The 14570-nt window shown below is 31.3% G+C and overlaps 2 protein-coding genes across 2 annotated transcripts; one reads left to right on the top strand and one right to left on the bottom strand.

Moving 5' to 3' along the window:
- The first annotated feature begins 1187 nt into the window (after positions 1-1187).
- Positions 1188-1892, top strand: LOC114375971. The gene is made up of 2 exons (XM_028333850.1): positions 1188-1396; positions 1478-1892. Exons 1-2 carry the CDS (start codon positions 1304-1306, stop codon positions 1589-1591), a joined length of 207 nt encoding a protein of 68 aa, XP_028189651.1. The 5' UTR covers positions 1188-1303; the 3' UTR covers positions 1592-1892.
- A 569-nt stretch (positions 1893-2461) lies between these two features.
- Positions 2462-11358, bottom strand: LOC114375970 (gamma aminobutyrate transaminase 3, chloroplastic-like). Its single transcript, XM_028333849.1, has 19 exons — positions 11172-11358; positions 9871-10013; positions 9256-9340; positions 9037-9109; positions 7721-7818; positions 7029-7121; positions 6577-6650; positions 6455-6493; positions 6260-6348; positions 6095-6171; positions 5940-6014; positions 4855-4902; positions 4680-4763; positions 4501-4588; positions 4333-4411; positions 4129-4219; positions 3969-4047; positions 3491-3606; positions 2462-3016 (listed from the first exon to the last, which is right to left on the bottom strand). Exons 1-19 carry the CDS (start codon positions 11205-11207, stop codon positions 2942-2944), a joined length of 1542 nt encoding a protein of 513 aa, XP_028189650.1. The 5' UTR covers positions 11208-11358; the 3' UTR covers positions 2462-2941.
- Positions 11359-14570: the final 3212 nt, after the last annotated feature.

Here is a 14570-nt window from a genome sequence, read left to right as displayed (position 1 = left end):
AAATTAAAATATATTATTGTTTGATTTAGAGTTTATCTCGATTAATCGAAATCTAATTTAAAACCAAACGATGGTGTAGCAAGAACTAAAAACATACAATTTTGTTTTCAAAAGATAAAAGATAAATATTTTTAATTTTATAGGTACAAAAAATTAAAAGTGTAAGTGGTCTGGATTGGATTGAGTTTGGTCAATTTTTAAACTCAATCCAATTAAAATTACTTGGATTAGATTGTGTTTGTCTTTTTTATTTTGTCAACTCAATCCAATTCAATTTAATTTTAATTATTTTGGATTGGATTAGTTATTTGGTTGGATCATTAAAAAAATGTTATCTCTTTAAACCTTAAGAAAAAAATTAAAAAAATTCTCAAATTAAAAAATAATAAGAATTTTTTTCAGACTAATAAAGATATTTTAAAAATCAATATTTATAAAATATTTTACTATTCATATGATAAACATAAAAAAACATAAATACATACTCACGGTTTCATTCATAAAATAATGTTATTATCTTAAAATAAGTAGAAAAAGATAAACTCAAATAATATATTATCTTAAGATAAATAATATATTACTTTAAGAATGAAGTGTGCTTGATTTAAGATTTTTATATTAATAATTTTAATTATATGTGGATTAGGTTGTGTTTTGATCGGGTCTATAATTTCAAGTTCATCATTTAATCAAATTTTAATTGAGTTCATTAAACTAAAACTAATCCAATCCAATAATCTAATTCAACCCATAAAAATTTAATTAGATTGGATTGGAGGATTAGCCGATTGGGTGTAACAAGCGTAGATCCTTAAAAACATAGTATTTTAAGATTCTTTTATCATAACTTCAAATTTTATGTAAACTTTTTTTTTTACAATTTTATATTAATTTTTATTTAATATAATATAATATTAAAAATATATTTAATTGTTAATGGTTCAATTCCAATTTATCCATAATCAAGTCAGTAAATCATAAATTAACACTTTTATCGGTTAAATTTCCTGTCCGATTTTGTTTTCTAAAAAAAATATTGAATATTATAATAACGTTTTTTTATTGATAATAAATGAATCTGTCAACAAGTAATAGCAAGTTGCCGGTTGAATCATCAGTGATTGTTTAACAGCAAAGGGGCCAAATCAGCCAATAGATTGACACTGTAAAAGTGAAACTGTAGAGTGGAAGCATACCTTATTATCTTATCTTATCATCGTATTCCCTTTATTATTGACAGTCACATAAATAAAAGTAATGAGTGTTTGAGAAAGAGAAAGAGAAAGGAACACACTAAGCAGATATGGATGGGATGCAAATAGCTCTACCTATTGTTGGAGTTATTGCGGCTGCAGCTGCGACCTTCTATGCAGTAAGCTTTGCTGAACTTAGAGAGGTAATTTCATAGTTACTTTTGCCTTCTCTCTATCAAATTCTGAGTTATAATTTTCATTTTGCATTTTATTATTTGGCACAGAAATCGTTTAGAGATTTGGAAGAATCTGAATATGAAGATGGGGTTTATAGGCCATCCCCTAGCTCCCGAGAGAGGCGTGCCAGAAGACAAGCTAACAAAAATAACAAAAGATGAATGACTTCATTCAATCATCTATGCTTTTCCCAAAGGTGTGGTGTGGTGGAATTGCTTCCACGGGACCGTTTTTCTATCTTCTTTTTTTAATTTTAAAAAGTTTCCAAATGAGATATACTTGTCTATTTAGTTTGGTTGGCTTTCATTTTCTTTCGTGTTTCGTTAATTAATTCGTATTTATTTTGCTACCATGATAAACCCCAACTTTTGTTTAAGTCTCAGCCTCTGAATAGCGATGTTATGCCATTATGTGTATGGTGAGGGACTGAGAATGATCAAATTGTTTTTTAAAATACATTCTCTTTTATATTGCAAACTAGATTAAAATGTACTAGTAAATCATAACGGGTGTAGATTAAGCTTATGTCACATAATTGAAACTATTATTAAATCATTGCAGTCCATCTAACATCATCGACCATCATTTCAAAATACACGTCGTATTTGAGGAGAATATGTAAACTGAGAAACTTGGATTAAATATAATTTTTGAGTCAACATCCTCTTCGCCCATCTATTAACCTACAAAATTCTAATTATGTTGTCATTTTTCTCAAGGATAGAGATATTTTTTGTTTACTGCCTCAAGGATAGAGAATAAGAGCAATTATAAAGACTTTAAAAAAATATTACCTTATTTTTTAAAATTAGTAAAAATAATAATAATTGCATCATTTTTGTTCCAACATTGCAATTGCAATTATTATTTTTTACCTGCGACAATTTAATCAAATATTGCATAATTTTTTACCTACGAGTATCAAGTTTAAGTATTAATGAATAAAATTTGAATAGTTGTTAATACTATTAGCTTTAGATTGTAACTGAACTTGTAAATGAATTAAACCTTGAATAGTATTGGACTTGCAATAACATAAGCTTAATGATAATTGCGCAAACACCTTGTTCACATCTAACTCGCGCTTTTCTACGAGTCATTAGTTACACTAGATCACTACAATTTTTTAATGGCCAATGCACAACACATCCTTCGTATCGACGGGGTGCTTTTGTTTTCCACAAACACAAACGTACACACATTTCTCCCCTTCGCCCAATTTCCATCACCTTATTACAGTTTGGCTTACTAAAATTTCTACACTTGCACTATTGATGCTGCCACGTCATTAATGAGAGGCTATGCTACATGCAATGTGGAGATGTGTAACGAGCATTATTCTAAGCATATGTATAACTACAACATATAATTAGGAAGCAACTAGGAAACCAATTTATTGACATTTACAATAACGAAAAGGTTGGAACAAAGTCTTATCAAGTTACTACAATATTTCCTTTTCCCCCGGAAGTGGGCGCAGCAGAGTTTATTATTCCATCATGAGGCCTAAGCTACTTGCGCTGAGACTTGAGCTCCTGTACCTTCTTTTCCGTTTCTTTCAAAGCTTTCCCATAAATGCTGATTAACTGGGGGTAAAAATTGAAATTCATATATAAAACTTGTAACAAAATTTTAATTCAAAGTAATAGCTGCATTATAGTATTGTTTGTATGTCAGATATACACAGAGAGAAGACACATAACGAGCATACATTGGGAGTGTTGGACTTGGCTTGAAGTCACACAGCAACATTCCAAAAAACCTCAATATACTAATTGTATAATTAGTCAAGTAATTTGGGTAATTGCACTAATTGTATGTTTTGGGGTGTGGCCAATTGTATGTATTACCATTACCATCCCCATCAATAATTTGCTACTTCCGTCCCTAGCAATGAGGTCTCTAAAAAAAGCCCAGGGTTATTGATTAGTGTGATTCTCCACAATCATATTCATTACTCCAGCAAGGTCAGGTTTTTTATGTGATTTTTTTCTTGTCCAGAGGTCAAACTAAATGAAAATGGATGAAGATATCTTTGTGAAGGTTATTTGTGAAGTTACCTCTTCAACTTCTCCAGGAGATATAATATATGGTGGAGACATCATGATGTTATCTCCCGCAACACGAACTAACATCCCATGCTTCTCACATTGTGCTCCAAAATAGGCACCTATTCCTGTAATATACATTACACTGTCACAACCACAAAATATGCCCACATCCACATAAAACAACAGCTTGTTTAATTCACATGTAACTATACCACTGTTAATAACTTAAGTAAATAAATATAAAGCAGACAAGATATAGGCTATCAAATCCAACATATGACCCAATAATTTTTCTTCCATCTTTTATAGATTTTAAACATGAATAGAATGCAGCCCATGTAATGTCAGAATTTGTATTAAGGGTAGCCTTTTATAGAATATGTATGCTGCTTAAATTACTGTTAAGATCACTAGAAAGGATAAAATAGCCATGTTGAGTCAAGTATGTTTGACAAAGGGATAGATGAAAAATGAGTATTGAACTTGCCCCATTCAGGAGGAAATGGATCATTAGGTGACTTGTTGTCTGTGAACTCAGTGCCCAGAATCAAGCCAGTTCCCCGTATCTGCAAATCCCATAATGTTATGTTTCTCATGCATTTATATATCAACCACAAACTTAAAATTACCCAGCAAATAATATACACCTCTCCAATGATGGGACTGTCAGAAAAAGCTTTTATGCCATCTTGAAACCTTGGGGCGATCTTGTTCACTTGGTCAACAATATTTCTTTCCCTGCAAAGAGGTATAATCAATTAATCATGCTCCATAGCCAAAATATTAAAATATACTAGCGTATAGAATAAGCTTCATAGTAGTTTTTAAAAGCAAGAAACAAAAGAACACACTTATAGATCTTGAGTGCTTCAATTGCAACTGCACAGGCTGCAGGGTGTCCAGAATAAGTAAAACCATGAGAAAATGAACCTAAAATAAGCAAACATTGTCAGAATACTAAGCCTGAAGATATAATGATGATTCTTCTGATTTATGCATGAATGAATCAACCACCATACCTAGTTTGTTGCTTTGATCATGTATAACTTCTGATATTTCCGGGCTTACAAGGACAGCTCCAATTGGCAAATATGCAGAAGATAGTGCCTATAAGTCAAACAGAAAAATGAGGAACATTGTAAAAACTTTTAAAAATATGGGATGGACAAACCAGTACTTAGAGCTGTTTCATTTTTACCTTAGCCAGGGATACAAGGTCTGGCTTAATGTTGTACTTGTCACATCCAAACATTGTCCCAAGCCTTCCAAAGGCACATATTACCTTTAGAAGAGACATATAACATAGTAATTAGAATAAGAAATTCGACAACACAATACCTTATATAACAGTATATTAAGAATTAGGGAAGTACCTCATCTGCAATAAAAAGAATGTCATACTTCTTGACAACGGCTTGGACCTGCATAAGAATTTGGATGCTATGAGAAAAAAGGTTGCCTTTTTTCCTTTCTTACATATTCTATGGGTATTTGGACAAGAGGGAAGAGCGAAAATGGCATTGTTTAATCTTGCTGCTAAAAGAAAAACACCCATGAAGCAAATTATTCCTGGGTGTCAGACAGCAAAATGGATTTTTAATGTATATAAATGCATTATTAGAATTGGTGAGATGTTACACAAAAATAACAATAACCTAGTGTGTACTCATTTATACTATTAATTGAGTGAAGTGTTAGTACTAATAGTAATACTAGTACAAAGCCAATCTCAATACTATTATTTGACTCAAACCCGTGTATGATTGATAAAACTCAAAAAATACTGACCCCATCCTTTTAGGCTCTGACCCACATAGGCGCCAGGGATGAGGCCCTGAGGCTCTGGGCTGGGATAAATTGACAACTCTAAAATATTTTACAGTTTAGACAAGGAAAATGATTAAAAGAAATTAATAACCAAATGCAACTATTTATACGATATTCTTTAGCCTAATACTAATAGTTCATGCCCAAGCCCATAACTAATTAGAATACTGGAACTGGAAATTTTTTTACCAAGAAATTAGTAGTTTTCTCATTTTTATTGCACCAACCATTAGATTATAAAAAGTACTTCATGATAAAGGTTCACCTATCAACTTATATATGGCCCTTGTTTAAACTTAGTGCTTTTAATTGCTTCTTAAAAAAAGCAAAAAAATTGCTTACTTTAAGAAGAAAAAAACAGTTTTTACAAACATATCAAAAAAGCATAAAACTGTTTATTTTATTAAAGAAAATGCTTTTTTCTGAATAAGCTTAAACAAACAGACCCGTTACAAGGATGGTGAGAGCATACTTAATAGTTAATTATACAGACTATAATATATAAGCTCCTATTAGAACTAGGAATACAAATGAAATGCATTATTAATGCAAAACACATAAATAGACTAACTGGGCATCCATCCATCTTGAAAATGCAGAACACACAAGTGAAGCAATAACCACAAAATACCTTCTCAAAATAAGTTGATGGTGGAGGTATTACACCTCCTGCCCCCATTACAGGTTCAGCAATAAATGCAGCAATCTGTAATAAAAAAATTAAGTCAGTGACAAAACCAATGTTCCAGTAGTAGAAACCACTTTGCATGTATCTGAATGTATTACAGTCTCTGGTCCCTCTTTCAGAATCAACTGCTCCAAATTATTGGCTAATCTGGTTGAAAATTCTTCCTCTGTCTCACCTGAAATGTTCATAAGCATGCATAATATTTATGCCTTAAAATAAAAGGGCTAAAGTATTAATAAAAACATGTCTATTTAAATAATAACCTGGAAGATGATACCGCCAGTAATGTGGACAGTCAGTGTGTAATACAAAAGGAGCTGGCAAATCAAATTTTTGATGCAGAGCCGGAAGGCTGAAATACACAATTGTTTGGTTTATTGAATAAAGAATTTTTTATTAATAACATAAAACTATGTTAAATAAGCACTAATTTACTGAAAAAATTGAGTTGATCATACCCAGAAAGACTGGCTGCTATCAATGTTGAACCATGATACCTGACAAAAGCAAAAACATTAGATTGATGCATATTTTTTAGGTATACTAAAGAAAATAGCATTGGTTGGGATGTCATGAATACGATTTAGCACGAGCTATGAATTTCTTCTTATCTGGTCTTCCAAGCGCATTGTTATAATACCATACAAGTTTCACCTGAAATAAAATATGCAAATGTGAAATATATCTAAGAATATATTATGAATAAACTATGTACTTCAACAATATGTTGACATGCCATATATTCATCTTCATTTGCACTTAACCCTGACAAAAACCGATCTATATTCATTTAAAGAACCACATTTGGCATTGAGAATATATTGGATTGTGTCTTCCAATATTTTGGGTGCTTTGATTACTCCTAGAATTCCCTTTTTGTTGTTTCATGTGGCATGTGTTATATGTCTATGGTAATGATTTTAAAATTTTGCTTTGCATGAGAAAGTAAAGACATTCTAAACATATACCTTAAATTAAATGAAAAATTCCAAAGAAAATGAGACTGTAACAAGGGAATATTAGTTATCAAACCTGAGTGTCATTGGCTTCTGATCCACTATTAACAAAAAAAGCTTTCCCCATTTTTCTGGCTGTGAACATTTCTAGGAGTTCCTTTGCTAGATCCTGTATGTGGAAATATATATTAAGTACATATCAAATGTAAAATTCACTAAAACAACATCAACTGTGTACATGCTAATAAAAAAATGTATATTATCAACCATGTACATCACACGAAAGGTACTTCATCATTTTTTTTATTCACTTGAAAAGTAATCTAAAAAGGTAATGTTTGTATGAGTTTGATAAGGATAGGTAAAACAACACAGTTTCATCCACCATCCCAACCCCCCCTCCAAAAAAATGGAAGGTCAAAATCCTGCCTTAAAACACGCCATTGCAGCCTATGGTGCAGCCATAGCTGGTACCTTCAGAAATTGCCTATGGCAGTTGGGAAAAAACATCTGCTACACCATTCTGTCATAGTGGCCATGGCACCATCATTTAACAACTAAGTCCATTAAATGTAAAAAAATCCTATCAGAAGTGATAAAAAACTATAAACAATCATCCCAATGGTCTTTTTTCCAACTCTCTGGCAATTAATTTGAACCCTGACTACCAACTTTGAGACTTTAAAAAATGTAACAAAGAATTGAGATTTTACTCAAAATCTTTATTTTATCCTCTAAAATAGAGCTATAAGAAAACTAAATAAATACCAAAGAAGGTAATGTGGTTCGATTCCAAAAGGAATGGTAAAATGGCAACTTCTTTAGTTGTGCAACGGCAGCATCAACAAGGCGTGGCTCACTTCCCCCTGCAAAATAAAATATATTTGATTTCAGAGTTCAGACTAAATTACTTTCATGCACAACAAAGATTAACAGAACATTTACATTATTTATAACTTCCACATGTGAATATACCCCCCACAATTGTGTGAGTATCTGTATACTTAACAGATCAAAGCTATTAAATATTTTAATCATGATCTGATTTCTTTGCAATTTATCGCAAATCAAATTTCCGGATAAAACCAGCACTCTCATCAAAACCTATTGGCTAGAAAAAGTTCAATGGAAGCTACAGTAGGAGGGGAAAACTAAGATTCCAGTAGCCAGAATATGGGTAAAGTGTACAGCAAGTGGGATGGCATGGGGAGATAACCATGAGACAGGCCTGAGGAGTGGGAGAAGGAAAATGAAAGAGTTACACATTTTTTGGAAACTTGGCAGCAAAATAATAACAGGTCACTATGGATGGTACCACTAGGGTATCATGTAAAAAACAGAAATGTGGGCAAATTTGTGTCTAGGCTTGTGCATTAGTCTCTTGTTCATAGCATGGATACAAACAACTACGGAGATAATCACATAACTTACAACAATCAAATAATACAGTAAACAATATGAAAATAAATGCAAACAACTTCTATAATTATCTAACAGAAACATGACTAAATAAATCCTTTTATTATTCAAAAACTACACTTATAGAAAACCACAAACTTCAGAAATGCAGTTATTGTCCAATACAGCTTTATTATAATTTATAAGTTTTTTGTTGTTGTATTGTTAAGCACGAGCTACCAGCATAAAAAGTACAAATACTAAAACATTGCATAGTTCAACCACAAACCAACCCCACACCCATCCAAAATATTAAACACCTTGCATGACATTACGGAACATTTCTTCCAATTAATAAACTAAGCGTATATCTCTTTCAATCCCCTAAAGTTTAATATCCAGGGCAGTCTGCAAAAATAGTCACAACGGCTGGTCCCTTAAACTTGTTGCCAAGAAAAAAAATGTTCCTGTCTAAATATAGGGAAGGGGATGGATCCCCAAGCAACTAATGCATGATTTGGTGGTTATCTGAAGAGAGAGCATGCTAAAATATCAATAAGTTAAATTTATAGCCATCCTTGCTTCTAAGAAGTGGATTGAGAACATGAACCAGAAGAAATATATCATTCAGAAAGCATAAGCAAAATAAATAAGTGCAAAGTACTGAAAGTAGATAATTTACATACCTAAAGAAGTGGCCCATAGACCAGCAAGTGCATCAAGATATTTCTTCCCATTAATGTCATATACATAGCTTCCCTGGATCAAGTAATCAGGTAAATAACATAATTGAAAAACTAGTTATCGTTAAATCTTTAAAATGAAAACAAAGGGAACCATGATTTCCTAAATATATTACATTGAAGTAATTAAAAAAATCACAAAACCATAGCAACAAAGTTCACCTCTGACTTTTCTATGATCAGAGGGTGCAAATCAGAAGACTGCCACCCAGCCGTGAAAGGAGCAAGCATACTATGACCTTTGTACCTGACAAAATTGAAGCATTTCAGCAATTTTACTCACACTAACCATATAAGGTTTGCAAATTTTTAACTTAAAGCTGATTTTTCATTGTTTCGTTTAACAAAACAAAAAAACAAAAAGGAGTTCATACATGGACTCTCCAAATGAATCTTTTCAATTTATAGTGCCAGTTTACTCAAAACAGGAATCTAAAGAGAAAAGAGGGGTGTTAGATAATGCATTCAACATACTTGTGATTGTATCAAAATCATAAAATACTGATCAGAGAGATGTAGTAGTCACTCACTTCTCCCTCTGGATTATAAAAGGGTATTTCACAACTCTAGTTTAATACAGTTAGATTGAAATCTCAAAAGAAAAAATAAAGCAACAATTTTCAGAGTCATATTTTATTATTGAAAGTAATGATTGTGATATTGAGTTTAAAGGCACTATACTAACGTCCAATTAAGATACATGCAAGACAGAGCTAGGATCAATACACAAAAAAACACCAGAGAAAGTAGTAAGAAGTTAACAGAAGAATCATATACCCTTGACCATTTTTTACATCATTAGAGGAATTATCCTTTGCCAATGAAGCCTCAGTGCTATTTGATCTAGACAATAAGGGAGCCTGAAGGAGATTTTCGTGAGCACTTCTGGAAACCACAGCATATGCTAAAGATGAAGCAGTCTGTAAACAGAAAACAAAATAAGTATAAGTATCATAAGAATATGAGTTCTGCGTGACAAATAGGACTATTTTTGGACCATCCATTTACTTCAAATGAAATCAATAAATTAGCATACAAGGTAGATCACCATTGATAAAACAGCAACACAAACTGGAAGCCAACATTTCAAAATTCTGGACTAAAACCTTCGGAGAATGACTTAATCCCTTCTTAATCAAAATTTACAGATACTAGGCTCCTTGAATTTACCGAGAATGGTACAGCCATAATTTTATGATTTTTACAGCCAGATATTTTTAACCATAATTTATAGAAATTTTTTTACATATTTCTCGAGATATTTTTCTCAGAAACGCAGAAGCAGGAACATTAGACGACTTTATAAAACGTATAGTTAATTCTTAGACTTCCAGAATACGTTAAAAAAGAGTATAAAAATGAAAATGTCAAATCTAACCAGATACTCTAAGCGACCCGAAGAAAATAGCTTAAACGGTGCTGAAATTCTAAAATAGAAACCTATGAAGCATTGACACCGATACGGACACCGAACACAACAAGGACATGGACACGTGGACATCTTTAATGTCCAAAATATAAAACGTAGTACGGATGTCGTGTCAGTGTCCGGACACCGGACACGGCAAGGGACTATAGTGTCCGTACTTCATAGATAGAAACAGCAAAAGGTGTTTAAATTTTAAAACCAGATAACTTGAGAAAAGTTGACAAAAAGTGATGAACAGAGACCATAAATATTCTGAAAAAGTCCTTCGAGTTTGTCAAATACAAGTTCCAACGATTTAATTAATAATTTCTCATTTTCATAATCTCGGATCTCGTTTCAATTTCACAAAACCCCGTCGTCGTTGATCTCACGAATTGTAAAAGTAGTTTGACTTTTTCATCGCAATCACGTGTCCTGTGTCCAAAATTCTATGACATTCAATATACAACAAGTAAACAAGAACAGTGAACGATTCGGAGTGCGAATAACTGGATACGTTTCATGAATCAGCAATCTAATCCATAAGCGCAAGTCGGAAACTAGATAGGGAAAAAATTTGTAGAAAGCGAGGAACGGAAACATGAGCAGATTCAACTAACAAAACATAAAAGAAGCAGAAAATACACAAAAAAAAAAAAAAAACGCGTGCCTTGGTCCTGAGAGTGGATCGGAGGAGAGTGTGCATGGCGGCTGAATAGGTAGTGTTCTATCCGTCAGCACCGAAACTTTGGAGAAAAAGACGACGGAGACAGTGAGAGTGAGAACTAAGAAGAAGAAATAGTGATCCAAGTTATGTGGCACGCGTAAATTTGAGCACTCTGGGCTCTGTCTTAAACTCACGCACGAGCGAAATGTTTCACTCGGTGGCTCCCACTCAACCAAAAAAATAGAACGAGGTTTTTGTTAGGCAGGTGAACTAATTATTATTAGTTAATTAGCGATAAATTTGGGATCGCTTGGTTGATTAGATGATTATCACTAATGAAGACGCGATTACGTAGCAGCCCTTCCTTCTGACTTGCTGATTCAGGTGGACGTGGAATGCGCACATGTGGGACCTAACGTTTTAACGTCATACTGATATACTGTACTAGGACCTACTATTTTCATTCCTAATTGGTTGTACAATTAATTTCTGGAATTATTCACGTTAGAGTACAACATATCTCAAGATTCAATTCATATTTATTGATGTATAGATAAACTATTAATTAAATTAAAATAAATTTGAATTCTGATTATACGGATGTCTTAAATAGTTATATAATATTTTATGGTATATCGTGATCATTTAAACATAATTACATTTCCTATAAAAAAAAGTTTATTGTTTTGTTTTGATCTTTTAATTTATTTTTAATGTTCAATTTGATTCTCTAATCATTAAATGATTCAATTAGGTTTTTTAAATTTTTTTAAATAATTCAATTAGGTTCTTTAGTTCATATTGAAGTGAATTGTGTTAATAGATTAGAGGTCCATGCCAATTTTATATTTTATGGCAATTACAAATTGTCAATAATTAGTTTTCACGTATTGATAATTTCAAAACCGTCACTAATTATTTTTAAATGTGAAAACATAAATTAGTTCTCTAAAATAATCATCAAGTCTTATGATCCTAACCAGATCCCAAATTAAATCTCAAATGCAAAAAAAAAAAAATACCAAATCAAATAAAAATTTGAAAAGTAAATCATAATCCAGTCCAAAAAACAAAAAAATGAAAATGGAGAGAAAGAAGAACCTTTAAGTGATGAATGTGTATATTCAATTTCTGTTTGTTGGCTTCCAGATCTTTGATGTCAACAACATCATCCTTGGAAAGCTCCATATCGTTGAGGATCCCAGGGGACTCCACAAATCCACAAGCAAGTCATCTCCCATAGTACTACAATTCATTCATTCAAGTGAGTAATGTGATGAAAGAAAACCCTAAAAGAAAAAGTGTGAAATGAAATGAGAAAGGGCATACCCGATCATGGTCATCTTGAGAGAGGAGTTGAGGGGGAGCTGGGAGAGGAGGATAGAGTCATTGTTGAGTTTGGGAGACGATGGTTAGCTCACAAATTCGATGTCTGAGTTCACCCACAGTGTCGTTGCTGCAGACGCAAACAGTATGCTACCGCTCCATTTCACTTTTAGCATCAATTCCTCCCACAACACCGAAGTTGTAGCAGAAGTGGTCATGCCTCCTCCTCCATCACTCACCCGATGCTCTTTCTTTCTTCCTTCCTTTACAACAACATTGCAACACAACACAACAACAAACAATATAAAACACAAAACTTGCTCCATAGTTTATGGGTTCTTAGTTTTCACGTTTATGGGTTGGGGTTCTTAATTTTTGGTTTCCTTGTTTTATAATAACTCACAACTCATTTTTAAAAAATACATTAATAATAATGACGGTGACGGTTTTAACCATCACTTTATTTAATAAGGCTTATTAAACTATTAGAAAGTTTAAAAGAGTAACAAGTGTATTGAACGTTAACTCCACTTTGGACGGAAAGACTTCAATGAATTATTTAAAAAAAATAGATGATATAATTGAATCATTTAACAATTAAAGGATCAAATCAAACATTAAAAATAAATTAGAGGACCAAAATAATAATTTAGCCATAAAGAAAATAAAACATAATTACATATTTGCATAAAAAAATATGCATAGAAAAAAGAACTACATCTCATAAAAGAATACTCGAGATGTGTTTATTTCACAGGGTTGATTATATTGTTGGAAATGATATTTTTGGGATCTTATTACTACAAATGTTATCTCCATTAGTCAAAGATGTTTTTTTACCATGTTCTTTATTGGTACAAATTTTTCACCGATTTTTGCTAATAATTATTCCTCGACAAAAAACCTGGTTGGTCACATTTAGTATGATTTTTTTCTCTGTTAATCACATTTTTTTTATCCACAAAATTTAAACTCAAAACCTTGTCTGATGAGACCAAGTTCAGTGTTACTCAGACTAACAATTGTTGGTTCTATCAAAGATATTAGGTAAATGCTTATAATTTTTGAAAATATTTTTAAAATGATTTTATTTTAAAATAAAAAATAAATGAGATAGAATAATAGGAAAATGGTAAATTATTTCAAGCATTCTCGAATATAAGATTTTCTCCCCGTTAAGTGGAAATACATGTGTATTATAGATTTACAAGAATAAATTATGGTTATGTTCAACAAAACTATATGAAAAGTTAACTGAAAGTTAACTCGAAACTAAAAAGTTGACTGAAAACTGAAAAATTAATTTATTAAATTACAAATATTTGATAAAATTAAGCTGAAAAATGAAAAATAACTAAAAAATAATAAAATCATTTTTTTATATAGAAAATAAAACAAAAGAAAAGTGAATAAATATATTTAGAATAAAAGTGTTAAAAAATATAAAAAGAAAGTAAAAGTTACAAGCTAATGTTTTAAAAATACTATTTGAAATAATATTTTAAAAAATACCATAAATCACAAAAAAATATTTACCAAATAATTAATTAAGTTTTTGCAATTAATAAAAAAGCTAAAAAAATAACTTAAATATTTTGTCCAATATAATTTATATCCAAGAATATTTTATTACCTTTAACAAATATAGGAATATACATTTTTACCTTCACGTTCCTAAAAACCGATAAGATTTAGTAAAATAAACCATTTCTTCAAGTTTTTATGTTAACATATGTCTCATAAGCCTTCGATAAGAAATTAAAAATAAAAATTAAACTCATGGGCATATGAAGTGTAGTCTTTATGATAATTGTTTTACAACAGGGCATTAAACTCATATTTAAATAAGTTATTAACGCGGTGATATTTATTTGTTTAGTTATTATTTTTTAATAGTTTTATTATATCTTACTTTAATATGTTTTAGTTTTATTTTATAATATTTTTGGACGAAAGAAAAAAATATACGGATGAAAAGAAATACGATGAATGAAGTATATTTTTATTTAGTTTAAAAACTAATTTAAAAATATATATTTTCCCTTCTTTTTAAATTTTAACATTTTCTCTTTTTCT

This window comes from Glycine soja, chromosome 11 (genome assembly GCF_004193775.1).
Source record: "Glycine soja cultivar W05 chromosome 11, ASM419377v2, whole genome shotgun sequence".
Classification (NCBI taxonomy): domain Eukaryota; kingdom Viridiplantae; phylum Streptophyta; class Magnoliopsida; order Fabales; family Fabaceae; genus Glycine; species Glycine soja.
This window is presented reverse-complemented; position numbering and strand designations above follow the sequence as displayed.